Raw genomic sequence first — 27,812 nt, forward strand, 5'->3', positions numbered from 1 at the left:
TATTAAGAAAAGTGCAAATTCATGGTATACTGTCCCAACAAATGTTAATGATTTTAATCTGTATGAACTTATACTGGATCTGTATCTTACTTTCATGTGTGAATGAAGTCTATGAAATAAACAAATGCAACCAAGAAGAAAACTTTGTGTTGCCCCTGTTGTCCCATTAAGCAGTAATAAAATCTGTTCTGAAGTTCAAAAGAAAACAAAATAAATGCAGATGACAAAAATATATACTTCATCAGGTTGTTGTGAGGATTAAATGAGTTTATACACATGTTCTCAGAACAGATGCTAGTGCACACAAGAAGCAACTAACCAATGCTGATGACTGTTGATATAACATTTATAACTGTAACCCTGTATTACTCACTATCCCCCCATCATGTTGTTTTAAACAGCAGGCATTTAATAAATGATTATTACATTAATGGTGACCAAAAATTGTGCATATGGATGAGAAAAAATTTAACAGGGTGTCTATTACCAATTTTCTTTTAAAACGCATAAATGTGATATTTTTCCTTCTTTTTGCTTGATGATCTTAACTTTCACTAACCTCTCCTCTCACATGTCAATGAACTAATATATTTTCAAGCTTTCATGTTTTTCTTCTTCTCATAATCAAGTGCAGATATACAAGACTTTGGGGGAATTTTGCTAATAACTAAAATGGGATCCTACTATACACGCTTTTCTGTATCTTCATTTTCTTACTCCATAATAACTCCTATAAATTACTCCAAGATAATCTACATAGCTCTAACTCATTCTTTTCCATTATTTGAGTAATACACCATGGTTGTAGATAGCATGATTTATTCAGCCCCTTCTGTATGAAGTTTTTCACCTTCTTTTGTAGCATTTTTGTTTTGATTATTGGTAACAATGTACAATAAATATATCTGAACATGTACACAGTACTCTTAGTTTTACAGGACAGGCTTCTGAAGAATGGGACAGCTGGGTCTAAGTATTTTTAATTTTGCCTGATCACTTTCCAAAAAGGCTGAATGATTTCATTCTCCCTTCAGCTATATATTTAAAAGTAGTTTTTTTCCCAAATCTTGAGTATCAATGACTATTACAGCTCTCCACTTGACAATCTGATGGGTTTAGACTGCTATGTAATTTTTATTTTAATTTCTACTTCTTTAACCATTATAAATGTCAGCATCATTTAACATTGATTAGTCTTTTGAATTAGATTTCCTTAAAAGTGCTCATTCACATCCTTTGCCTAGAGCTCAGATAGGTTTGTCTCATTCTTATTGTACAGTGTAGATATCAATCTTGTCTGTCATCTATGTAACTTTTTTCCTAATATCTATCATTAATCTACTAGTTTTATTATTCCTCTTTCCCCGCAATTTTCTTGTATAGCATCTGGGTTTTCAGTTACAGTTAAGAAAGTCTTCTGGGCTCCCAGAAAATTGCTTGATTATCTTTCAATATTATGATTCTTTTAATTTTTATGTCTTTGATTCACTGGAATTCATTTTCACATAAGGCCTAAGATTGGGGTATAATTTTATTTTCTTGTATCAAGAGGTTTTAACACTCACCCTTTTCTCACTAAATTAAACTACTACTTTATCTCATATACAGAAATGTATTTGTCTCTTCATTCCAATAATCTTTATCCATTCTTATGCTAATGTATTGACATAATTACACTGAACCTATCTCATGTTCTAGTATCTGATAAGACTAGTCCTGACACCACTCTTTCTCAGTTATTCAGAGTTTTTTCTTCCAAAGATTTTTCACTCTCATCACTTCAGATCATTTAGATGATTTCATCTAAGCACTCCAAAGTGAAAAGTGAATGAATGACTGACTAAAAGGCCAAATGAACAAATAAATATTCTCTTCCATTACATTAACTTTATATTTTTTAAGTTTGAGATCATTTGCATTTTTACTGTTAAGTCTTCCCCTCTACTACATGGATGTATCTCATTTTATTCAGATCCTGTTTGGGGTCTCTCAGTAAAATTGTCTAGTTTTATATATATCCTATTTCAACATATTTTAGAATTTTGTCATTAGTGAGAATTAAGAATTTTTTCCCCCATTTTGCCGGGCACAGTGGCTCACACTTATAATCCCAGCAACTCCAAGGCTGAGATAAGAGGATTACAAGTTCAAAGGCAGCCTCAGCAACTTAGTGAGACCCTATCTCAAAATTAAATAAAGTAAAAAGGTCTGGGGATGTGGCTCAGTGGTTAAGCACCCCTGGGTTCAATCCCCAGTACCAAAGGAAAAAAAAAGAAAAATTTCCCATTTCTTTGTGTAGGTAGATATGCCTATAGTAAAAAAGAACAACTGTGCATGAAGATGACATATTCAACCACCAAACAAATTCTCTTATTAATATGAGTGAGTTTGTTTTAAAGTCTCCTAAATTTCCTCCGCATACAATTATCTGAAAAACAAATACAGATCACACTATACCTTATATTGTATATATGCTTATATTAAATATGGAAACAGTTCCAAACTCTCATTTCACACTACATTAACTGACTTAGACTATGTTTAATAAAGAAAACCTTCCCTTCTGCTCTTAATACCACTGCAACCCTCCATGCGTCTCTGATGAGGTAAAATAAACACTCAACAAAATTGGACGAAATAAGCATTTTTTCTTAGCAGCTAAAAAAGTAAGAAGAATCATGCCTCTCTTATTTGCTACTGCACTATAGATGTTTGTCGTCAAAATGTCAACTAGAAAAACTGAGAGCTCAGAAAGAATATCTAAAATTTAATAATTTATTACTACTTTCATAACTATTACTTGGTCACTGAATAAGTACCTCAAATATTAAAGAGAGTATGAAGCTAATGTAAATGGGTCATTTTTTTTCATTAGTTTCCATAATTAAATTTCACAGAACCCCAGTCCAACATAAACACTAAATACGTTCAGTGAGTACATACACACACACACACACACCTTGAGGGGAAAAATATATTGGAGCCAAAATGTAATTATTCAAAGTACGTATATGCAAAGTTTATTTTGTAGGGCAATTCAAGCAGTACTTTGATGAATTACGAATATTAGTACTATTTGAAGAGAAAATTGAGAGCTAGAAACTGTTCTATTTCATGAAAATGCCAACTTAAAATTTCATAAATCTTGCATTCTTAACTTTTACCTCAAGGTGTTTATTTATTTATGATTTTAACATGTAGTGATACCCACTCACTACTTGTTCTGGACGTGGCTCCTGGAGTGCAATGCCGTTTAACTCTGTGCCCATTCCCCAGTTATCCACACATGCATCCACTGGGTACTCCTTTTTCATTCCACAAGATAATTATAACAGAACATATCACATTACTTACTTCTCTCACTTCAGACAAGAAAACTAACAAGATTTCATAAAATATAAGGGTTAGATAAATTTAATCGACCTCTCCGAATAAGCAAAGCAGTATGAAATCCCTGTCACGTGACTGTATTCCAAACTTTAACTTCATAAATAAGTCCATAAATTTAACTTAGAAATTATTTTTATCCTAAATGTTCTGTACTTTTCATTTTGTTAGTTTTATAGTTCTATGTACATACAATAAAACTGTCAGTATATTTCTACTATTACCTGGGAAATTCTTCTAGGATATTCACACTATTCTCTATACTAAAAGCAAAATAAACTCTGAAGGCCTTAAATTACTTTCTCAGTTACCCATTCTTGAATATTCTTTTATAAATTTTGGTACAAATTGCCATGATTAAGAAATATTTTAGGGGTGAAGATGTAAGTCAGTGATAGAGTACCTGCCTAGTGTGCACAAAGTCCTGAGTTCAATCCACAGCATTATAATACTAATAATAGTAATAAAAAAGTATTAATATGGTCTACACTAAAAATAATGACTTCACGTCACTATAAGTTTTCTTCTCTAATTATTTCAGAAATCTGATAAAAACTTTCTTAGTAGTCATTTTTCATTTATTCTTAAATAGAGTTAAAACTCTATTTTGGTTTAAATCAGAACCACTGTATAGTCTTACTTGTCATGTTTGATTAGATGGTCAAGAGTCTGATAGATGATCTTCAAAACTATAGTAAACCATAATGCATGAGAACAAGATACGGTTTGTTAAATTTTATTTCACAAAGTGCCAAAAGACCTTTTTCACTTGGAGTTCAAGAATTATTTCACTGTTTTAAGCTGTTATAGTTTTAGCATACAACATAACACAAATTACTAAGAAATTAACACATTATCATTTTTTCCTAATCAGTGATTCGCAATGAGATTCAGGCTTAATGAATTATTTGTATGAGAAATGACCAAGGAAACTATTTTGATGATTTGTTCAATAGGAACTAAACAGAAAGATTTAAGATACTCTCATATCAGTGGTCAACACCTAGGATATTATAAGCCAACTGAGAAAATAAATATAAATAAATCAACAAAGCTTGACAGAATGTTGAATAATTTTAAAGGAGGCTAAGAAATATACTGGAACAATGTTGGTAAAATGTAACCTGTCGATTACTAACAGTTTGTGTGTTGAAGAATTATTGAAATGACATATATATATATATATATATATATATATATATGACTGGTTCTAGAAGATGCTAAAAAATGGAAACCATATACTTTCAAACTTCACTTATTTGCCTGCCTCCTTTATATTGCCTGTATACTCAACAAAGGAGAAACTCTCTAAAAACAAAAATAAAAATAACTGCTTTTAATATATTTGCCCTGCTTCAGCTCTTTATACCTATAATGTACCTACGAGTCAAGCTAAATAAGACCTTACTATCATCAGAAGTATTTCAGGAAAATGTCTTATTCGATTATTCTGTGTTTCCCAATCTCCCAGGCCCCATTTTATTTATTTCTTAGTTCTCTTACTCCACTTACCTCCTCAGATTAGTAGATTGATCTTGGACTATCTTAGCTGTGAGCTTCTACTCCTCACTATGCTACTACGCTACTCAAGCATTTGTCCACCATGTGATACCCCCTGACACTTAGATTCAAGGGTAAAAGGTATCTTGTCTCCAAGTTCTACCTCAGACTCTAGGATATGCCTGACAGTAGAGGAAAACCAGACAAGCAACAGATAAAGCAATTTCAATAAGAGGAGATTTTGCCTGAAAATGTTACGAGAACTTTTAAAGGCTAGATAAATTAGATAAACAAAAGTGGGATTATCCACTTTGACTTCCAAAGAGTCTTAAGATTTTTTTCCAAAACATATTCAAAGTTGTAACTAACCATATAAAGTGATGGGGAAAGCAAAGACCCGACTTTATAACATTTTGCTGAAGAGAAAATTTAAGAATGACATACAAAGCCTAGACAATTTTAACAGTTTTTCTTTAGCTGGAGAAATACAGAAAAGTATTTCATTAAGACTGGCAAAAAAAACAGTCTCACTTGGTAATCTAACAACAGAGAAGAGATATACACACTGAAATTTATAGTTTTAGGAAACACCAACTTTTCTGAGTAATCAAATGCCACTGAAGAAAAATGATAGGCACAAGCAATCCTAAATGACATGCAGAAGTAATTAAATGTATTTCCTAATACAGGTGAATTTAAAAGTTTTTTTTAATGTATTACTTAATGTAGGCATATATTAATACTAAGCAATACATTAAGAATACATTTTTATAAATCAAATAAACAAATCAAATACATTTTTATAAATCAAATAACTGTCTGAACTATCAATTATGAATCCATGAAGGAAATCTCAACCCAAAATATTGCTACAGAAAGTAAAAAGAAATTTTAGGATCAAGGTCCTTTTCAGTTCATAAGCATAATGACTGAGTGTTCACGCTGCTGTGTGAGAGGTGTCTCCCTCTAATCCTTACAGCACTGCCATATGACCTGTCTGATATGAAAAAAAGAAAGAAATTTTAGGGTCAAAATAAAAGGGAATTAGGACAAAAATAAAGTACAGCAGGATTAACATCCTTACTTAAAACTATATTGTACCACATTAAGTTTAAAATGAATAAAATTCAACCAAGAGATTCAACCAATGTCAGTTAACAATTTATTTCTTTCTCAGTTCCAAATTCACTCTTCAAGTCTGATCTGTAAAAACACTGGGCTTGGTGCAGTGGTAATCCCAGGGCTCAGGAGGCTGAGGCAGTAGGATCAATAGTTCAAAGCCAGCCTCAGCAAAAGCAAGGCACTGAGCAACTTAGTGAGACCCTGTCTCTAAATTTAAAAAAATACAAAATAGGGCTGGGGATGTGACTCAATGGTCAAGTGCCCGAGTTCAATCCTTGGTACCAAAGGGGGAAAAAAAAAAATGACAATGCTGGACCCTTTAGGTATTTTAACTTTACCAGATGGCATGACAATAAGCTTTGTCTACAGTAGACAATGGATAGGAAGGTTCTCTCCTTCCTGTTCAGGCTACATGGTTTTCTCCAGGGCCAAATGCCTACAAGCTATGGCTGTCACCACATATTTTCTCCACTTTTCAATGCAGGCAGCAGTTCGGTATAGGAGAGCTCCAGACAGCTCAGGTCTGCACCTTAGCCCAGGTCATGGCTTCCTGTACCATCTCCACATCCTTTTCTAAGTACACACGCTGTAAGTCCTGTGGACCAGGACAAATAGAGTAGCTCTGGCCCAAACTGTACACAAACTGTATGCTGAGTGCCTACAGTACTTACAGATGCATCAACTTCTGCACATCCAATTCTCTGGGTGCCCACTCATCAACCTTAGCCTGCTTGTTCTCCAAAGAGTTGTTCTTGTAGGTCAGATGTCTGTGTATCAGCTCTGGCCTAGTCACCCAATGAACTTCTATGCCATCCAGAGGGTTGGAACTGTATCTCTTAATGAAAAATCTGCCCTTCCAAGAAAGTTAGTTTCCCCTTCCTTTGATATACTCCCTCAGGCTTAGATTACCCTTTAGAGTTTGTGGTCTACCTTTTATAGTTACTCTCTTATTATTGCATAATAATGTCATAATATTAAATATTATGGTATATGTACCCTGTTTAAGTTGTTGTGTTGGGAAACAATTTTTTCTTGGCATGCCTGCATGGTTAAGCTTTCTGAGCAAAGGATAATGATAAGTCTACCTCCTTAGAGACATTCCAGAATCATTAAAAAAAAAAAAAAAAAAAAATCCCCTCTTTGTCCTAGAAATTGCCTTTTAGTTTACTTTTAGGGCAATAAACTTAGAGATGCCATTTTCCTCCCCAGGGAGAATTTGTTAATTGCAGGGTAAGATAAGGAGGATGTTGTTTTTTAATTCTTTGGGCAGAAGTGCCAGCAACCCTATATATGCTTCCAGTGTCATAAATTTAGGGTTTCTCTCCTATGGTGCAACCCTACTACATATACAGGGTAACACCAGGTTCTTGCCACACTGCCAAATATTGAGAGTGAGTGTTAGGGAACCAGCACTAAAATGCTCTGTGAATGATAAACTCTGTTCTCTGACATGCAAACCTTGTGTTTCCTGTCAGACTATTTATATATACACATAAATTTAACACCGTGTGTTTTGCCTTCTAATTGGACCTAGACAGATAGCAATCTATAAAAAGCCTTCTTTGAAAAATGAGTTATGTGAGAAAGACTAAGAATGTTATGAATAAAGAACTAATAAATTAAGAAGGTAAACTCAAACTTCTACTCATCTAATATGAACTAAATGCCTACCAAACCCCAAATACTGCTCTTTACGAAGATGAATGAGAATTACTTTCACATATTCCTGTACATTCCCAGAAACAAAGAGTGTCACGTTTCTCCTGCATCCTTCCAGAGGCATGCTATGCGTATGTGATGTTTATATTTATAGACTTACACAAAAACCTTCAAAACATAATTCAAATGTTACTACGTCCCTGGCTACCTTTTTCCTCATGGTGATGATCTTCATTTAGATCACCCATCATAAGAATTATTTGAGAAAATCATAATATAACTGAAATTCCTTTTTAATATTATGACAAAGCATTATTTCATTCAGTGGTAATCAACACAAAAAAACTCACTGTGTTCCAAGAAAATGATAGGAAAGCTATGATTTAAAACAATTTTGCCAAAATGCTATTACTATAAGATATAAACATTAAAATAAACTCAGGGATAACTAAATTTTCAGTTGGAGAGATCAGCATAGATATCCCTATGTTCCTAAGAAGTTTTATTGTGTTCTTGTGTTTCAATAAAAAAAACATAAATTTTAGCGATAACTATTTTTATTAAGAGCACAAATGAAACTTTTCTTCATTAGCAAAACCGGTAAAATTTATCAGAAAGCTATGGTGAAACCTACAGCAATATTCAAACAGATGTGTCTATTCCTTGACTGCTAACACAGTCAAACACTTCTTAAAGGGAGTTATTGTCTGACTAAAGAGTAAAGAAACCAGAGGGGAATGCTACTTACTAGGTAGACTTCTCTATTAGGCTATCTTCCTTTGAAACCAAAGAAAAACTCAATATAACATTTAATTCAGCAGGTAGTTCTCACTTTGATGAATTTAATAGCAATCTCTTTCTTACTGAGAAAATGTTATCTTTTAGGTTTTATAACTGTTTCAATAATTGTTGTTACATAACAAATCACCCCAAACATACCGGCATAAAACAAAAGCCATTTTATTATACTCACAGACTCTGAACCAGGAATTCACAAAGAGCACACTGTGGATAGCTTATTTCTAATCTACAAGATCTGAGCCCTGGAAACAAGAGTCTTGAAGGGTAGGGTGGCTCTAGGAGCTGAGGTTGAGGCATCACCTGAATCATCCCACATTCATTTACTCACATGTCTGGTGACTGGCCTGGAAGGACTTAAAGACTAGGATTGCTGACCTGACAACTGACGCTTATCACAAGTCTTGGCTTCCTAACAATAAGGCAGACTCACAGTACTAAGACTGTTCAGGGCTCTAAGCAGGCCAGTGTTCAACAAACAAGGTAGAAGTAGACCTAAACTAGAAGAAAGTCACAGAGCAGCACACTGAGGCGTTGTGCTCAATAGAAGTAAGTCATAAGTGTGCTCAGATTCAATAAGAGAGTTTGAACCTAACTCTCAATGGGGGGTAGCAAGTTCCAGAAGATGATGTGGAGCAAGAGATTGCTGTGGTCACCACTGGAAAATATAATCTGCTATAATAACTTAACATTCACTAAATGATTTGTTTAAAATAGTACAATAAAGGCAGGTGTGGTGGCATACACACCCAGTAACTTGGGAGTATGAGGCAGGAAGACAGCAAGCTTGAGACCAACCTCAGCAACTTAGCTAGACCTTGTCTCAAAATAAAAAATTAAATAAAGAACTGGGGATGTAATTCAGTGGCAAAGCACCCCTTCATTCGGTCCTTGATACTGAGAAAAAAAAAAAAAAAGGAAAACAACAAGAAAACAGTACTAAGTAAACAGCATTATATTCTTTAACTGGATATTTCTCAAAGATAGTTTTCCAAAATCCATTATATTGCAACTTTAGAAACAGAAATGAAAACTCAGCAGATATTATTTTATGCAGTATCTACAACTTTCCTATGACAACAGGTGTTACTATTATTATTATCATCGGCATTTTAACTGATGAGAGTTGAATTCAGAAGCTGAATAATTTGCTCAGAATAAGTGCTAAAGTTGTGATAAATCCAGACATGTTTTCAAACTCCTGGCTCTTTTCACTGTACAGACAGTCAGCACTTCCCAGTTAAATGAAGCTCACAAAGATCTTGTACAGATCAGAACTGTGCAATGCAAGGACTGTCTGTATCTTGCTTTATATAGATGTAAGCTTTTCAAGAATGAATTTGTTAGCTGTCCTAAGTAAGAACTATCTATATGTCTGAATATGCGACCTAAATATATAACAAATATATTTGAGAGCTGTCTCTAGATAAGGGTAATACAATGCTGGATACCTATATTCTTGCTTTCAGTAAGTGTTTAAGTGAAGAATAAAATCTAGGGGAAAAAAATTCCAGATCACTGGAAGCAATGAGCACTTGTATATGCCAGAAAAGCTGTGTTAGATTCTAAAAAAGTAAATATGATCCTCTTATTCAAATTTTAAGGGTCTGTGTTTCTCTCTTGTGAGTAAAAATGTTTATCTGTTTCTATTATTCATTTCTTTTATATTATCTGTATATTATTTATATAAGTTATTATATATTATTTCTTTTATACTACTCTACAGTTTTTCAAAAGCAGAAAAGGTGACTACTTGTACTACACTTATTTTGTCACCTTTTGCAATGTTAAGAGTCTTGTGTTTCTGATTTAACTGACAGCTTATATGTACTATATAGAAGCCAGAAATGTGAAACAATGAACAGTTATCCCTTCTTTGGAGCTTAACACCATACTATAATCCCCCCAAACTGATTTTTTGCAACCAAAAGGAAATTAATCCACTCATAAAATTTTTCTTCTTTTTTAAAAACAAATGTTATAATTTTAAAGAAAAATCGACATTTAAATTTCAGTGAATATATATGTTCAGGCGTGTACACATATAGATATATATCAACATAAATTTCGCTCTTTTATAATGATCAGTTCCATCTCTGACATTGGGATTGAGAAATCTTAAGACAGGAATTATTTTTCAAAAGGGTTAAAAGGAAATAGTTTCTAAACCCTGACAAATCTGTTCAAAAACAATTTTTTTAAGATGGTATGGGTTTCTCACAGCTATAAAAGCATTTTTTTTTTCTTTTTGTAAAAGTACAATGATTCCTGGGGTGTTTTTTTCCCCTATCACAAACTGAGGGAATTTACTAGATATCTGAAATTATTTTAGATAATTTTATATAATTCTTATGTAATTTTAATAATTTACAATGTAAATTATTGAAATAGTTGAACATTATATATCATTTTATGCAATTCTTGTGCATAATTACTTTAAATGATTTTATGTAATTCTTACAGGTTAAATTCTTTCTAATATATAAGGAAATAATCCTCCTTAGAAACAATCCAGCAGTTCTACTGTACTCTGACAATCTTTTTAAACGCCATGCCATTACTTTCTCTACAAAATGTTTACACTCAAGGGTCAAAACCACGAAAAGGACAAATACAACAGATCTTAATTTGAAGTGGTGAAGTTCTTATTAGGTAATGGAACTTGAAGGTTTCCATATTATAATTTATATTAATTTCCCATGAGATTAGCTCCCCCAACCTTCCCTTTTTATTTGGAATATGTTCTTTGGTTCCTATTCAATAAAAATGAAAATATTTTAAGGGTATATATAAATGAGGATATAAAGAGCTTAAATAACTTGCCAAATTACAGTTTACAGAAGAGCAGAAAATTTATCTTTTATCTCTCTGAACTCTTAAGATTATTCTTCAACCATTCTGGTTGTCTAAATAAACAAAATTTAATCATGACTGATGAATGAATGAATGAAACATAAATAAAATAGATAATTATGTTAACCAGTTAAGACTTTTCACAACCTCTTAATTTTAAAATAGATTTATTTTCTAACACAGTACTGAATAAAAGTGGTTTGACAGCAGACATTTTGCCTTGTTCCAAATGTGTAGGGAAGCAGTCAGTTTTTCACCACAATGATGATGTGAATTTTGTAGCTACCCTTTCTCAGATTGAAAAAGTTCTCTTCTGATCCTACTTAGCTGAGAATTGTTGTCCTAAATAAGTCTTGAATTCTGTCAAATAAAATATTTTCAAAAAGTAGTAAGTTCCAACTTTACCATAATTTTTAATATAATTAAATCTTTAGCAATTCAGAAACAATAACAGAAATCTCGTATTTCTGTATATTCAAATACTTCCACAAATCAGACAATATTATTGAGTTAATTCTGTAGGTTATAAGGAATGTTAGTGTATAGAGTTTTCTAATGACCTACCTACTTGAATGAATCTTTAGGATTAGTGAGTTCTTGTTTGTTTGTGACTGTGTGTGTGCATGCACTTGCCCAGAGATTCCCTGCTCAACTCCAATCAATTCTGCCATACAGTAATGGGTCCTAGGAAGGCATATTTGGGGCCGTTCTAAAATGTCAGAAACTAGGTTTCTGTCCAAAATCTTCAGATCGCTGCTTTTCTGGAATTCAAAGACAGTGTATGATTCAGGGCCTCAAATAATGATGACATGACTGTTTTTGTCTAGATTAGGGAACTGGGGGCCAGTGAGTTTAAGAGACATATCTGAGTTCATACATTTAGTTAGAGGCAATGTCAGATCCAGAATTTTAATCTTGATCTCTCAACTGCTACCTTACTGTTCTTTTCATTATACCAGGTTAGTTCAAATTTGTTAATTTAAAAAAGCAAGTGTCACTCTTCAGAACATTCACTTACATAAAAAATTAACAGGGTAAAAAAATCTTAGGGAAACTGAGGCAGCATAGCATTACTTTATGACAGGGACTGGCAAACTACATAACCTGTTTTTGTAAACTAATGGATATGAATGTCTTTTACATTAACAAATGGTAGACTAAAATCAAAAGGTTATGTCATTATATGCAAATTATTTGAAATTCCAATTTTAGTGTCTAATAACAGTTTTATTAGAATACAGCTTGTTCCTTTATGCATTATGTATAGCATTCAACATATAAATATGGCAGAATGGAGTAGTTGCACCAGAAAAATAATTTTACATACTTTCTGATGCACTGTAAACTGCAGTGACATAGCTTCAACTTGCCAAAATTTCAAGTACCATCTCTGTCATACTACACATTCATTTTGACCATTATATCAAAGTAAAAAGACTGTTCAGATGGTCCCCAATTTAAATCTTTAACTTTAAAATGGTGCAAAAGCCATATACATTCAACAGAAACCATACTTTGAATTTTAATCTTTTCCCAGGCTAGTTAACACTCTCTCAATGCTGGGCAGTGGCAATGAGCAGCAGCTTTTAGTAAGCCAGTTCATTATAAGAGTAAACAGAGATTTTAAGTGTACTGCTATGATATTCAGTAAGTTAGTTCTACTAGATGCATTTTTTAACATATTTTCAACTTACTATGGGGTTACCTCTCAGTCACCATTGTAACCCCATCATAAGGTAAGGAGTCTCTTTAAATGTCAAGTTTTAAGGCATTTAAAATGGTGTCTGGATTATTTTGCTACTGGGTTGGATGGCAAACCGTTCTATTATGCAATGACACTGTAGCTATATTGGGAAAATACAATATACATCATTATTAACCAGATTAAGTATTCATCACATTCCCTATACATAGGAAAGTGTCATCAGAGAAATGAGGAAATACAAAACAAAGTATCTCATCGTAGCAGAATTTCTTTACAATACTGAAAAATGAACAGGTATGGTGGCACATACTTGTAATCCCTACAACTGGGTAGGTTGAGGCAGGAGAATTACAAATTCGAAGCTAGCCTCAGGAACTCAGAGAGACCCTAAGCAACTTGGTGGGAACTTGTCTCAAAATAAAATTAAAAAGGGTTGGGAATGTGACTCAGTGGTAAAGTACCCCTGGGTTAAATCCCCAGCACCAAACCAAACCAAACAACCACAACCAAAAACAAACAAAAAACTAAAAAATGAAAATGAGGCTACAAAGTTAAGTTTCAGAGTGGCTCATTTATTATCCTAGCAATGGAACTTTTTTTTAACTTATGATGAGATAATTAAATCATACTAGACTACAGCAACCAAATAAATATTTCAGAGAAAATAAACTTTTAAAGAATGCTTTTCAGGAAGCCTAGTTACCAGAAACAGTAGCAACGTGTAACTAAAAAAACAAAGCAAAATATTTCAAGAGGCTTTCCCAGTCTCCTGGTGAGTTGAAAGATATTAGTGACATTGCATAGTTATTATTTTCAAGAAGTCAATTCTAAGCAACTGAAGAATTTGTCTCTATGAAGAGTAAACATAAAACAATAATAGGCAAAAACATTTCCAAAGTTTAGAAAATATTAATTCAGTTTAACCTGAAGTGGAATCTGCTAAGATGTGTTACAAATGATAATGGCAAAAATACATGAGGAACACATTTACAGCTGGTGAAAATGTTAGGTGTTTAAAGTCTATGGTTTTTCATTCTATTACTCATCAATATGTTTTTTATTGGGAAAATATTTTAATCAATCAAGTATCACTAAACTAGTACTGTCACCGGTGAACTTTACTTGTCCTCACAGATTTAACAGCAGTCAGTTCTATGCATATACATCATAAATAGAAACTGAATATTCTGACCTGCTTTATCATGTAATGGCCTAATAGCTTAGTAATTGTAGAGCTTTACTGTGATTGAGCTTATGCACAAATGAAAATTTCTGAACCAAAAAAAATGCCTTCAACCACTAGTATCAAATAATAAATATATTTGAAAATTAGATATTGCTGCAGATTTGATAGTTTCCTAACGAATTAAACCTAAAGGCAAGGCAAAATAGTGTTTACATGAGAAATATATATCCTAATACAGTAATTTTGATAACATTGTTCAAATTGCAAGTAACAGTTGGTTCATTTTGTATACTTCCTGTGTTTTCAGGTTAAAACAAGATCTCCATGCATACACAAATTTTCAATGGATACCTTGCAAACTTAAATTACAGTTCCAGCATTCCTTTTCAAACCTTACAACAAGTGCAAAGGCAATATCCATATTTCAAAATCCATTTAATGTTCCAATGGAGGAGCTCCCACCTAGTCATCAATTAAAAGTGGTTAACCTGTATATTAAACAGTAAATATCAAGAGAAGAATCTAAAAAAATTCTATAAATGCTTTCCATTAAATGAATATGCTCATTAAAATAATATGTACGCTTGTTGATATAGCTCAGTAGTATAGCTTGCACAGTAGGTTCAAAGCCCTTGGCTCACCACACACACTAAATAAACAAATTAATTAATTAATAAATAAAACATAATTGCAGTATGTAGCTGTTGAAAAAAATACTTCAAAGATGAAATTCATAAAATTGAATTACAAACCTTCATTAATAAATGACTATCTTCTGATATCTTTGAATCAAATTAAGTGAAATGTTATCCCCACAAAAAGAAATTCTAGTCTTTTCATTTTGTATTACAATAAACTAAACTTTGTTCAATTAATGTTATGTTTTCTATTCAGTAAAAGTATTTGTGGATATTTGTTTTCTCTCATCATATATTCTCTCTTTTCTGTATAATACCCTTGATTTTTGCTTCTTGGCCTGCAAAACCTAAAAAACTTACCATCTCACCTTCTGTGGAAAAAGTCTGAGAGCAGCTGCTTGATAGGGTGCAATTTATTCCTTGTGCAACATTACCTGAGAACCTCCTAACAATGCAAACTCTCAGCCTATCTCACACACATTGAATCCGAATTTTTGAGCGTAGACCCAGTAGTATTTTAACAAGCTTTCCAGGTGATTTTTATGTAAGCTAAAACTTAAAACACTGCTTTAAATCAGAATTTTAGAATATTAGGTTTGAGAGGATTTATCTCCTTGGATAAATTATTTAATTCTTTGAATCAGTAAAATGGGGAATGTCACTCAACTCATAGAACTATTGTAGAGATTAAAATTAAATTTGGAATATGATAACTGACATCAATAATTCTTAATAAACGGTAATTATTAACTCAGTGTACTGGAGAAACTCCTGTACTGGCCCATGAAATAATGATTATTAAATTTTTAGGAATTTTATGAGACAGTTATTAAAAGTTATTATTAAAAATTAAATTATATACCTTAAATGAGTTATATTAAAACAAGTTATATGCAAAACACCATTACTTAATTACTTTACTATATTTCACTATTATCTGTTCTCCTGAGATTATGTCTATATAGTAGATATACTATATAATGGTGTGCTGCATCTGATCTCTTCCCAATTCTATACTTGTTGACACCATTTTGATAGCTTGAAATCTGCAATGGTGGGAGTATTTACAACACAGGAAACTGACAACCACCACAATTGGGCTTTTTTGGAGAAGTTTTTGGTTAACAATTACCAGCATACCTCTGGTTATCATTATTTAAAATTATACAATTAATACATGCAGAGGTGTCTAATAATCTGTTAGATAAAAAGAATAGCCCAGATAGATACGTACATACATACCATTAGGTATCTACAATCACTCTGTGAAAAACTGGAAAAAAAAAAATCATCAGAAGGACTTTGGAATTTACAAGTACAGCTAATCATAGTTAGCAGCTCAGTTTAACCACCTCCTTTTATCACTGCAGTGGTTGGTTTTAACTCCTGGAATGCTTGTAGTAAAAACTGCATAAATAGATGCACTGGAAAAAATGGTATTTCTTTGCAGTTTGAATCCAGAATTCACACCTTAGTCAGCATTGTAAATGACTTTTGGGGGCATTTATTTAGGCAACCCTAACAAATTATCTTAAACCCTTACACTGCAGCATCAAGTAGATTACCATTTGAACAATAAAGAAAAACAAGTTATACAGAGATGAATATGACATCAATGATACTAAGTATATTTCAAACTTTAATTTCAAATAGACATAGAATTTTAGAATCAAAATAATACTTTGTAACTGCTATGGTTTGAATGATTTTTGCTCCTTCCAAAACTCAAATTGGAAAATAATTCCCAATGACAGACATTATTTAAAAGAAAAAAACTGTACTATGCTAAGTTATAAAGACCTAAGTAGAATGTTAAAGAAATATATGTGTAGCACTATGCTGAAATTACAAAATATTCTCAGGCAAGAAAACAATATATGCCACTCCCTATAAAGTGCTACATTTTACTGCACAAAAACATTTAAATCCAAACTCTTCTTCAGTTTGGCATTTAAGATCTTATATTATCAGGTCATGATATATTAATTTTTTTCATCTCTGTTACCCACTATTTCCTTATCTTTTGCACTAGCCCAAAGTGGCTATTTAATAATATCCTAGAAATTCCTCAAATGTTTCCTATCTATCTTCATGTTACTTCTCTCCCCTCTCCATTCCAATTAACAGTCTCATATATACTTTTCAGAAACTTAACTAACCTTTGATTCAAATATTTCTCTAAGACCCTCTCTTTATCCATAAATTTTGTAATTTATGCAAAGGCCTTTTATATCATTCATACCTGTATTCCTATTATAGTTATTTGTATATTTGTCATATTGTTCCTGTTAGGATTACAAGAAACTTGAAACATGAAGGTCCTTTTCATTTTTGTCCTCTCACATCACACTGCATATGATTGATATTTAATAAATAATGTATGTTAAACTTACAATAAAATATATACAAAAAAATAGTTGAGGTCCACAAGGTTATACAAGAATTTTCCCTTACTTTCCTGTGGAGAAAATCACTGCCATAAGTTCTTTTTTAAAAATTTTCACTTTCTTTGAGAAGATGACTAAAAAGCAATTTTTCCCCTGTCATTAACCAATATCTTATGGATTATTATAACAACTTTCTTGGCTCAGATATAAAATTGCTTTCCAAGATTCCATTTTTATATTATTGTATGTAGCTACTGATCATACACCAAACCACATTACCATTGAAAACTGTAGTTTAGAAGGAGATGGCTTGCCTGAGGTTGATTCAAAGCCCATACTTCTAAGATTACCCAACATTTTTTTTTTTAAGAGACCATACTACAATGATATTTCTCAGTACCTGTTTCTTCTATACCTTCATAATATCTACCAACCCAAATGTTTGTTCCCAGACTACACTTTCAGGCTTAAAAGTTAGAAATAATAGGTGGTTTTAAGAATTAATTTGTCAAAGATTTATTGAATACCTACTAATTGAAAGCACTGAAGGAGCACAAAAATTAACAAGACATTGTTTTCATATGCTGAAACTCAAGATTAAATGCATAACACACACCTAACTCCATTTCCAGGTAGATTATGTAATTGCTAAAAATTTTCTAACAAGGTACAGAGTTTTATGAAGAAAGATATTAATCTAACCAAAGCTTCAAAATAAGAGATGGGTTTTTATTTGGCCCTTTTTTTAATTTTTAAATTAAACAATAGATTCAACATTTTCAAGATTACTCTTAAGTAGATCAATTGTTTCATATATTTTTATTCATCAGTTTTGCAACAAATTTAGGTATTTCTCCCACCAAAAAGTAATGATTCAACATTTATCTTTTAATTAGATGGATTTTTAAAGCTCACCTTAAAACATAGAAAAATGTATTTTACAAGCCAAACTTGTTCTGTATGTTTAAAAGAAAATCAAAGTACGTTCAATAATCTGATTTCATATTCATTAAAAATTCTGCTCCTGGAAAAATGATAGACACATATAAATAGGCCATCATATTTTTACAGAAATCTGTTCAGAATATTAATAAGACATTAATAGTAAAACTGAAAATAAAATCCAGGGTCCTAGAGCATTTTTCATTCATACCCCCTCCTCCTGCAACACTGTTCTCTTCCCACTCTATGGCCAAAGGTCTGAATCAGAGCTTGGACCATTTGCTTTTCCAGGACACCATTTCTAGATTTAGATACTTCTTTAAAGGTTCTGAGTTGCCATGACCTAACTCTGGACATGTTGAGCACCGTACTGACAGACGAAAGGACCACCCTCATCTCAAGCCTAAAATAACTTCCGCGGAAGGAGTGGGAAAAGTCCAAGTGTATGGATGCCAATAGAGCAAATTTTAAAGGGAGGAAATTATGATAGATAGGAGTGGAAGCAGGCTGGGGAACATGCAGGAGTAAGGTATTCCAAGTTGCTACTATTAAAAGAAACTTTCAGCTCTTAATTACATTGCAGAATTCATCAGACGTTTCTGTAATTACTGAACAGTTAAGCAATACATCATGAAAAAATTGGTTAAATTATGTATAGGTTTATAAAACATTTGCTTTTAAATATCTCATCAAACCAATCTCTTGAGATTAACTATAAATACAAAGGAACTAAAATCAGATTATGCAGATTTGGGCAGGGGAAGCTGGGAAAGAATAACTAGCATGTAAATTCGGTAACAATATGTTACAGGGCGCAGTTTCCTGCTACAGTAGACAGACGAAGGAACCGAGAAAACGGCTCGAGGACAGAAATATTGCACATTGTAGTCATCCAACATTAATTCAACAGCCAGCGCCTCTACTCTGCCTCACCTTCCTCCTGGCCTCTGACAAGTCATCATTTCAAACTATGAAGCTGTCCGCTCTCCCCCATGGAAAATAATATCCGTGCAGGTTGTAAAATCACCCCCAAACTACTTGCTTCCACTTCCCCGCCACGGGATGAGCAGTTCCCAAGATGGGGAGAGGTCGCACTGACAGGGAAGGAAGTTACACCAAGTGGTCTTTTCTCGCGGTCGGACACGAGCCTCCAGCCCGGCCGACGCGGGAGCAAGGAAGCGAGCGGCCTCCGGATCAACGGGCTGGGGCAGAGGATGTGAGCCCTCTAGGCAGCTCCTTCGTGCCGGCACCGGCAGGAAGAATGGAGGAGGGGAGGAAAGGAGCAAGTACCGAGAGCCGGGCGGCGGTCCGGCTCCGCAGCCGACCCCACCCCGGCTCGGGACCCTCCCAGTCCAGCAGCCGGCGTGCATTCCGCGTGCGCCGACTCTCCCCCGAGGGAAGAGCCACCGTCTCGCACCCGTGGAATTGAGAAATTCGGCAACTTTGCGCGAGAAATGCTTCCCACCCTGCAGCACGCTGAGAAAGAGAAAAATGTCAGGCGATGACGGGGGGGAAGGATGACTTACCCATGTTCCTTCCAGAGGGTGAGGACAGGCAGGGCGAGGCGAAGGTCTCTGGTGCGGACCGCACGGTAGTGTCCTCCCTCTACCTCCGTGTCTCCCGCAGCCAGGGAGGGACCCGCGGGGGGCGGCCGCCAGGGAGGAGCAGCTGCTGCTGCTGCAGGCAGCGCGGCCGCGGCGGGGACGAGCGGCGGGGGGCGGGGCGGGGCGGGGCGGCAGGGCGCAGCCTGCGGCGGGCGCGGCTCCGAGCGGGCTGGCGGGCGGCGGAGGCGCCGAGCCGTCCCGAGGAGCGCCGGCCCCGACGCGCGGCCGGGAGCGCCCCGCCCTCCCCACCGAGCATGCTCAGTGCCGCTTTTTTCTCCTTCGCGCTGCAAGTGAACCCAGCGCGAGGGTGGGCGTGTTTGCGCACCGGCTGTAGCTGCAGCGAAGCTTGATGGCCGCCGTCTGAGGGGCCGAGGGTGGTGGGCCCGCAAGAGGCAGGACATGGAATACTGAGCTCCAACTGCTACCAGCCGATTCAATCCAGGCTTGCGTTCCCACCGATAGCTCCAACTCACCCTCGGAATTCGGGCTGCACGCGTTTTAGGGCGCACAAACCAGAGTTCCCCCGAGAAGAGGCTGGGCCGCCTCAGACCCGAGAAGGGTGGTGGGGAGGCAAAGCAGGCGCCCCGAAAGCGAGCTGGAGTGCACGTGTAGGCGGAAGAGGCCGGCCCTTATAGGGACCAGGACGCCTGTGGGCAGGGGGCAGGGGCGGGCGCTGGGCGGGTACTTCATATCGGCGAGCTTAGCCCTGGGGCAGTTGAGGTTGTCCTATCTGTAGCTAGCGTAAAACAGGTTCTGGCAGCTGAGGACACTGACCAGAGAGCGTGTCGCTACCCTCTCCGCGGAATGCGGCCTCCACACCCCGGAGGGCGCTCGCAGGGCCCTTTAACAAGGGTGCCGTCGAGCTCCACCCCTCCGGGATGTGCCAGCTCCGCCCCGCTCGTTTTGAGCGGGAGGAACAACATTCTCAGGCCTGAAAATAAGACTGAGTTGGCTGCAGCACGGCTAAGCTAACCCATGGGTGCTCCGCGGTTCTGGACGCCGCCTGGGGCTCCTGCCATCCCCTGGGTCGCGGGGAACCCCTGAGCAGGGGAGCTCCCCTTGGACGCCTGGGAGACTGGGCATGCGCGCTGCTTTTGGGTCGTCTGTCCTGGAGGGTGGAGGCAGAAAGAAACGTTTTGTTTCTTTTTCACCTAGTCTTGCTCTGACCCTCCCTGCCCCCAGGGTGATTGGAAAGACGAATCTGGACGCTATCCCGAGACTGCAGCGACCGCAGTCTTACTGGCAGAGAAACAGTCCCCTGTACAACCTGTGGGAAAACAACTGAATCTAGATTTCTTTCTCTTCAACTTTTACCCTTTCAATCAGATGTTGAAAGGGTTTTTTCTTCATCATTTGCTCACCCTACTATGTTAACTGCTAACATTGTCATACTGTTGTATGACTAATATTACAAGCTTATAAATCAAAGGGGGTCCTTAATGTGCTAAGAAGGGAAATTTTATGTGATTTTTCTAAAACAAAAACTGCAACATGATAATTATAGAGAGGTCTGGTAAAACAGCAAAATACAATTTACAGAAGTCAAAGAATTGGACTTTTCTGATGTGTAAGGCACTTAGGTCTTCTGAAACAAGAATGCTCTTCCTGTTTGCCTCAAAAATCATCTTACACGCTTAATTAGTTTCCTGGGACTGCTGTAACAATCTCAGCAGTGGTTTAGAACAACGGAAATTATTGTCTTGAGTTCTGGATGCAGGAAGTCAAAGTGTGAGTAGGGGATGCTTCCTGCGAAGGCACTTGGAAAGAATCTCTTCCAAGGCTTTTCTGGCTTCTGGTAGTTCATTGACTTGTGGCAGCATAACTGCAAGTTTCACAGGGTGTTCTACCTGTTTGTGTTCAAATTTCTCTTTCTTATAAGAACACTAGTTGAATCCAGGGCCCACCATACTCCGGTAGGACCTCATTAATCTTAATTGTAACTGCAGTGACCCTATTTCCATGGAAGGTCACCTTCTGAGATACTAGCAGACTTGTTCAACATAGCAACAGTGCTGGGGTGGGGGGCAGGGCACCGGACACAATTCAACCCATAAGGCACCAAGGCAAGTTCCATCCTTCGATTGCACGCACACACACCTGCCAAGTTCCACATTCATTATTTTATGTCTCCAGAAGACAACCCAGGGCCTTTATATTGTTGCTGCTGCTGCTGCTTTTTTTTTTTTTTTCCCCACTCAAAGTAGCAGGCATTCATTTATTTTTTTTTTATTATTTGTTCTATTTAGTTACACATGATAGCAGAGTACATTTTGATTCATTGTACACAAATGGGGTACAACTTTTCATTTCTCTGGTTGTACTCAGTGACGTAGGGCCACACCATTCATGTAATCTTACTTGTACATAGGGTAATGTTTGTCACATTCCACCATCTTTCCTTCCCTCCCCCCGTCCCCTCCCCTCCCCTCATTTCACTCTACACAATCCAACATTCCTCTATTTTTCACTAACGCACCCCCCCACCCCCGCCATGTATCAGCATCCACCTATCAGAGAAAACTTTTGGCTTTTGGTTTTTTTGAGATTGGCTTATTTCACTTAGCATGATATTCTCCAACTTGTGCCTTTCTCTTTCCTTATCTTTCACTAATCTCTTTCTGATTTTCAAGTTCATTTGCTTTATTTTTTCTGCTACGTCCTTTTCTGGTTATATCCTACAGTAATTTCATAAAGCATCTTCTATCATTTGAATGTGTGATTTGAAATTAGAAAAGCAGCTGAAGTGACTTTGTGACCTCCCACCAACACTAGTTCAAGCACCTTTTTGGTTTGACTTGAATCCACAGCCATCCATCTTCAACCTTCTTATCCAATGAAAACAGGGCTAGGGGAGTGGGGCACAGTGACTCATGTCTGTGATCCTAACTACTGGGAAGGCTGAGACAGGAGAAATGCAAGTTTGAGGCCAATCTGGGCAATTTCATGAGAACCTGTCTCAAAAAAATAAAAAGCACTAGACATGTAGCTCAGTGGTAGAGGGCCTCTGGGTTCAATCCCTAGTCCTGCAAACACACACAAACCAGGGAGCTGTTCAGGCATAGTGCTTATACCGAACCCCATGATCACTGCATAATCATTGCTACATGCAGAAGTGGATCACTTATGGACTAGTATAATGCCCGCTCCTTCCATAAAGGACACTACCTCTCCTGTCACCATTCGTTACCTCTATGAGACCTTCCCTGGCCATCTTTATCTAAAACATCAATGCTTTCCCACTTCATATCCCCACTTCTATACTTTTTTATTTCCAGTAACACTTATCACTAGGGTGATTGTGTATTATATCTATGTGTGTGTTCGTGTATATGTGTGAGTGATATAGCTTCTTTTGTCTATCATGTTTAAATGTAAGTTCCCTAAAGGCAGGAGTTTCTGTCTTTGCTTTATTTGCCATTATATGCCCATTACTGAGAACAGTACAAGCACAAAGCAAATGATTAATATAAATTTGCTTAAAGAATAAGTCTCTCTTTTTTTCCTCTTTTAATGACATTGTATCCAGAAGGAGCAAGAACAGTGTTAAGATTCTGTTTATAAACTCTACTATTTCACCAAGTAAAATTGTTTATTCAATAAATAGTTATAATGTTGATGATGATAACTACTGTCTATGTTGTTTCTATCTTAAACTGTGGGGTCCCCTACTGGGTGGAGTCCTTATTTATTCACTCATTCTGTTCATAGAGATTTGTTGAGTACCTACTATGTACCAGGCACTATGATAAGCACTTGGATATAAAAGCAAATAAATTATGGTCCCTGCCCTCAAACAGGCTATATTCTAGAAAAATTGTTTTGATAATACTTGCAGTTATTTATTACAGAAATAGCTGGAAAATATTCTTCTGACACCCAGGAACTTTTCCAGGAATCTATCTACTCAGGTTAGGCGATGGTCAGGATTTGATTAGGCCTGCTACAAAATAAAAGAGGAAATTATGGCCTCATTGTAGTGGTTTTAAACTTCTAGCCATGAAGTATGATATTCATAAAGTACTATGTATTTATTTGAAGAACAAGTTCTGTTAAAAATTGTCTTATGGTTTGCTAACTCTTATTTGGGAAAAAGTATCAAAGAAAATGTCTATTAGAAAAGATCAGAAATAGTACATTTTGGCATGACTCCTAGCATAACTTACCTCATTGATACATGTAACCTCAAAGAGGTTAGAAGGAGATTTAAATTCTTTAAAGGAAACATGCTGGGAGGGACAGTGCAAAAAGAAGTAGAAAGAGGAGAGAATGTTTTAAAAGAATAATAGGGAACTGATTGCCTCTTCTTTGCCATCGCGTTCAAAATATCATTTAAGGAAATCTCACTGGAGTAGTTAACTGAACCTTGCAGTAATACAAAATAATTTGGCAGTGAACAGTCTTTGCACCTAAACTGTTTTTTAAAACCCTCATTGGTGAAGTTAGGTTAATCCAGGTTGAACAACTGAGATGTCTTAACCTCGTTGTAACACCCCCTCATTTAATTAATATATTAATCATTTTCTAAATCTTATGAAATTTAAATTTTCTTTTTTCTTTTTTACATATACATATTTATATTAGATGGGACATAACAGTTCAAAATCAGTTGACTAATTATTGAGCATCTCTTCTAAACTTGGTACTGTGCTAGAAATAACTACAAGTACATACCATGCAAAACAAGACAGTAAGACCAGTCTATTTTTCAAGTCTCTTCCTATTTGAAAATCTCCTAATTCTATGAATGCAAAACATGTAAAGAAAAGTAGTCAAATAAGTCAACAATGGTTTCGTAAGAAACCATAAGGTATTTAAAGGTTGGTTAAGTATTTTTTAGAGATCATAGGGGGAAAGGAATCTATTCCAAGAGAAGGAAACAGAATGAGCTAAGGCACAGGTGTATTTATCAGACCATAAAAAAAGGGCACCTACTGAGGAATATTTGGGTAATAAGACTGGAAGTTTAGTATGAGGGGCAGATTGTGAGAGACTGAAAAAACCAGGCAGAGGAATTTAAACTTGAAAGGTAGGAAACAGGGAATCATAGAAAGTTTCAAAGAAATGGAATAACCTGGTTAAAACTATTGAGAGAGAAACAGTGCATTAAAGAAAGTAATATTTATTATCATTTAAGTAATAATTGTAATTTAAATAATTTTGAGACTGTGTCATTGTATCTAGGAATAGGTACACAGAGTGAACAAGACATGGTTTTGGCTCTTAAGGATTATAGTGATAGAGACAGTCAAGTATACAGTTAAATTACAATGCTATTACTACCACAGTGGGGTAGTCTGGAAGAATAGGGTAGAATATTTAATCCTATCAGAGAAAGCATGCTGGAGAAGATACCACTTAAACAGAGACCTGAAGGACAGATAGAAGGCATCAGGCAGAGAACTGTATGTGCACAGGCCTAGAGACAAGAGTGAATCTTTGAGGAACCTGCATGCAGTTCCTTATGGCTAGAGTGGGGCATGCAGAGATGTGGGGAAAGGGAGTGTCAGGGGACAAGAGTGGACAGGTAAGAGGGATTGAATCTTGTAGGGATTTGATGACAGAGCTAAGGTATTGGATATTATCCTGAGAGCAGTCAGGAGACATTAGAGAGATTTAAATTTGAAAATGGCATTGCTAAATTTCTATTTTAGTAGTTGCAAGGTAGAAAATGGCTAAGAAGGGGGTATACACTGGAAGCTGGGGGACTGTTGGCAAACTCTGAGGATACTGCGAGCTGAAAGAAAAAGAAGTGGGGTTAAAGAGTAATGGACAGTCTTGAGAAATATTAAGTATGGTGAGGCAATTGATTAGAGGTTGTGTAGCAGTATTTATTTTTAATAATAAAATAGCAATATGTGTGAGGTATTATCTCAGCTTTACAAATGATAAGACATGTTCAGAGTTAAATCATTTAACTTAGAATCTACAATTTATAAGGGAAGCCAAAATACAATCTAAGTAGTTCTGACTTAAATCCTCACTGCAATTGTATGTGTTGAGGGAAAATGGCTTATATTTTTTGTGACTTCAACTGATTTTTTAAAATACAATGTTATAAAATATTTCTCTTAGAAGCAAAAGTTTCATGTCTTATTTTTTTGCTCCTGTTTCTCTGAAATTTACAGATATAATAGATGAAATCTCTGCATTATAAAGCTACTCTTGATTAGAATATAGGTTCAGTTATTCTTGAAATAACAGAGAAGGCTTACCAAATTATGTCATCTCATTTTATCTTCTGAATTTCATTGTAACAAGAAAGTTCTGCCAAGGTAAAATAAATAAGTAGCTTAAGAACATGAAGAGACCTTATGGTTGAGAACATTACCATAGAGGGAAAGAGTTCAAGAGACAGGAATGGTGAGTCCCATTCCACTACTATCCACCTCCGTGGCAGTTAATTTTGTCTTTCTGGGAAGTCAGTTTATCTCTGACTTTCAAATTTCCTCATAAAAATTGTGAATTATCTCTTTTTCAAGGAGACAGCCCATGAACTGTCTTTTAAATATAAGGAGTATTTTTCTCATGGAGTTTAGTTCTGCTAGAGGCATTTAGCTCTACCACCTAAAATTATCTCCATTCCCCACCCCACCCACCCACAAGTATACATCCTCACAGACTCACACTAAGGAAATCCTCCAAGTCTTAAAACATATCATTCCCAAGGCAAAACTGGGAAGTAATCGAAATTAGTCTTTGATGCTCTTGGGGCTATTTATGTGTCAAAAACTCTCATGTAATACTTGCCATATAAGTTAGATATTTTACAGATAAGGAAATGAAGAACCTAAATAGTTTTAATTCATTCGCCTAATGTCACATGATCAATAAATGTAGAGTTGGGATTTAAACTGAACCTGTTTGATTTCAAAATCCATGTTCCTTCCATTTCAACACACTGCTCTGTATAAATTTGTTTCTCCACCACTAATCTCACCTCTACTATGACATTCTAGGGAAAAGAGACACCTATATTTCATTGTATTTACTTCTCTACATTGTTTGATTTAGTTTCAATCTAAGAATCTTTCCTTTTCAGAGAGATAGGAAGCTAATGAAGTAATCTGTGCCAATAGACTCATAAACATCCTTTCCAAAATCTTGTGAAATATATATGTATGTATGTATGCATTTCAAGAGTCTTTAGATAAAAATAAAGTAATTCAGAACACTGTTCTGATAATATTATCTTGCTTTCCTTCATAAATATTTGTAGTTCCAGTGACCAGTAGTTGCCCATTCTCCCTACTCTTAGGATTTTTCCAGATCTTCTTCTTGAAGTCTCTTCTGTTTCCTTTGTAAGAGTTCCCTGCTGTCTTCTTGAAAGTTCACCTAACAACTCACTTCTTTAGGAAACATTTCCTGATTTAATCTCATCTAGTCCTGATTAGTACTTATGCAGCTTCTGTAATAACAGCTGGCTCATTCAGCCTTCTGAATGGAAAAACCTCATTAACCAGCATGTCTATTTACTTACAGTTCACTAATAATTGATTCTCATCATGATGACCCTGAGGGGTTTCAAGATTCTGAAGTACTAAATGCCAAATAAAGCTGGCTTAAAGTAATTGTATTAGTTTCCTATGGCTGCTATAACAATTTATCCCAAATTTGGTGGATTAAAATGACACAAATTTATTGTAAGCAGTTGTGGAGGTCAGAAGTCCAAAATGGTCTCAAGGGGTTAAAAGCAAGATGTGGTGTGGATAGGACTGAATTCCCTTCTGGATGCTCCAGGGGATAGTCTGGTTTTTTTCTCTTTTCCAGCTTGCAAAGGGTACCCACTTCCTTTGACTTATGTCTGCTCTCTAGCCAGCAATCATATCACTCAACCTCTCCATCTGTCATTACATCTCCTCTCATTCTCCTGCCTCCTTCTTTCCCTTTTAAGGACCTTTGTGAGAAGAGAATTCACCCAGATAATTCAGAATAATCTTCCCATCTCATGATCCTTAATTTAATCACATCTGCACAACCCGTTTTGCCACAGAGGTTATCACATTCACAAGTTCTAAGGGCTTAGGATATGGC

At 35.8% G+C, this 27,812-nt stretch overlaps 1 protein-coding gene and 1 non-coding gene across 5 annotated transcripts in view; one reads left to right on the forward strand and one right to left on the reverse strand.

The window, feature by feature from the left end:
- Window positions 1-19,919, reverse strand: part of Rap1gds1 (Rap1 GTPase-GDP dissociation stimulator 1) — a 124,373-nt gene extending 104,454 nt beyond the window's left edge. Inside the window, exon 1 of one of the 4 annotated variants that reach the window (XM_047567049.1) lies at window positions 19,704-19,919. In XM_047567049.1, the coding sequence (XP_047423005.1) occupies window positions 19,704-19,707 (4 nt within the window). In that variant the 5' untranslated portion in view covers window positions 19,708-19,919. The remainder of the gene's footprint in view (window positions 1-19,703) is intronic. The other 3 variants (XM_047567051.1, XM_047567047.1, XM_047567050.1) reach the window with 3 other exon arrangements.
- On the forward strand, window positions 5,790-5,890 carry LOC124995177 (small nucleolar RNA U13). Its single transcript, XR_007110651.1, has one exon. It is a non-coding gene; the product is annotated as a small nucleolar RNA U13 (small nucleolar RNA).
- Window positions 19,920-27,812: the final 7,893 nt, after the last annotated feature.

The sequence above is a fragment of the Sciurus carolinensis genome, chromosome 10 (assembly GCF_902686445.1).
Source record: "Sciurus carolinensis chromosome 10, mSciCar1.2, whole genome shotgun sequence".
Taxonomy (NCBI): Eukaryota; Metazoa; Chordata; class Mammalia; order Rodentia; family Sciuridae; genus Sciurus; species Sciurus carolinensis.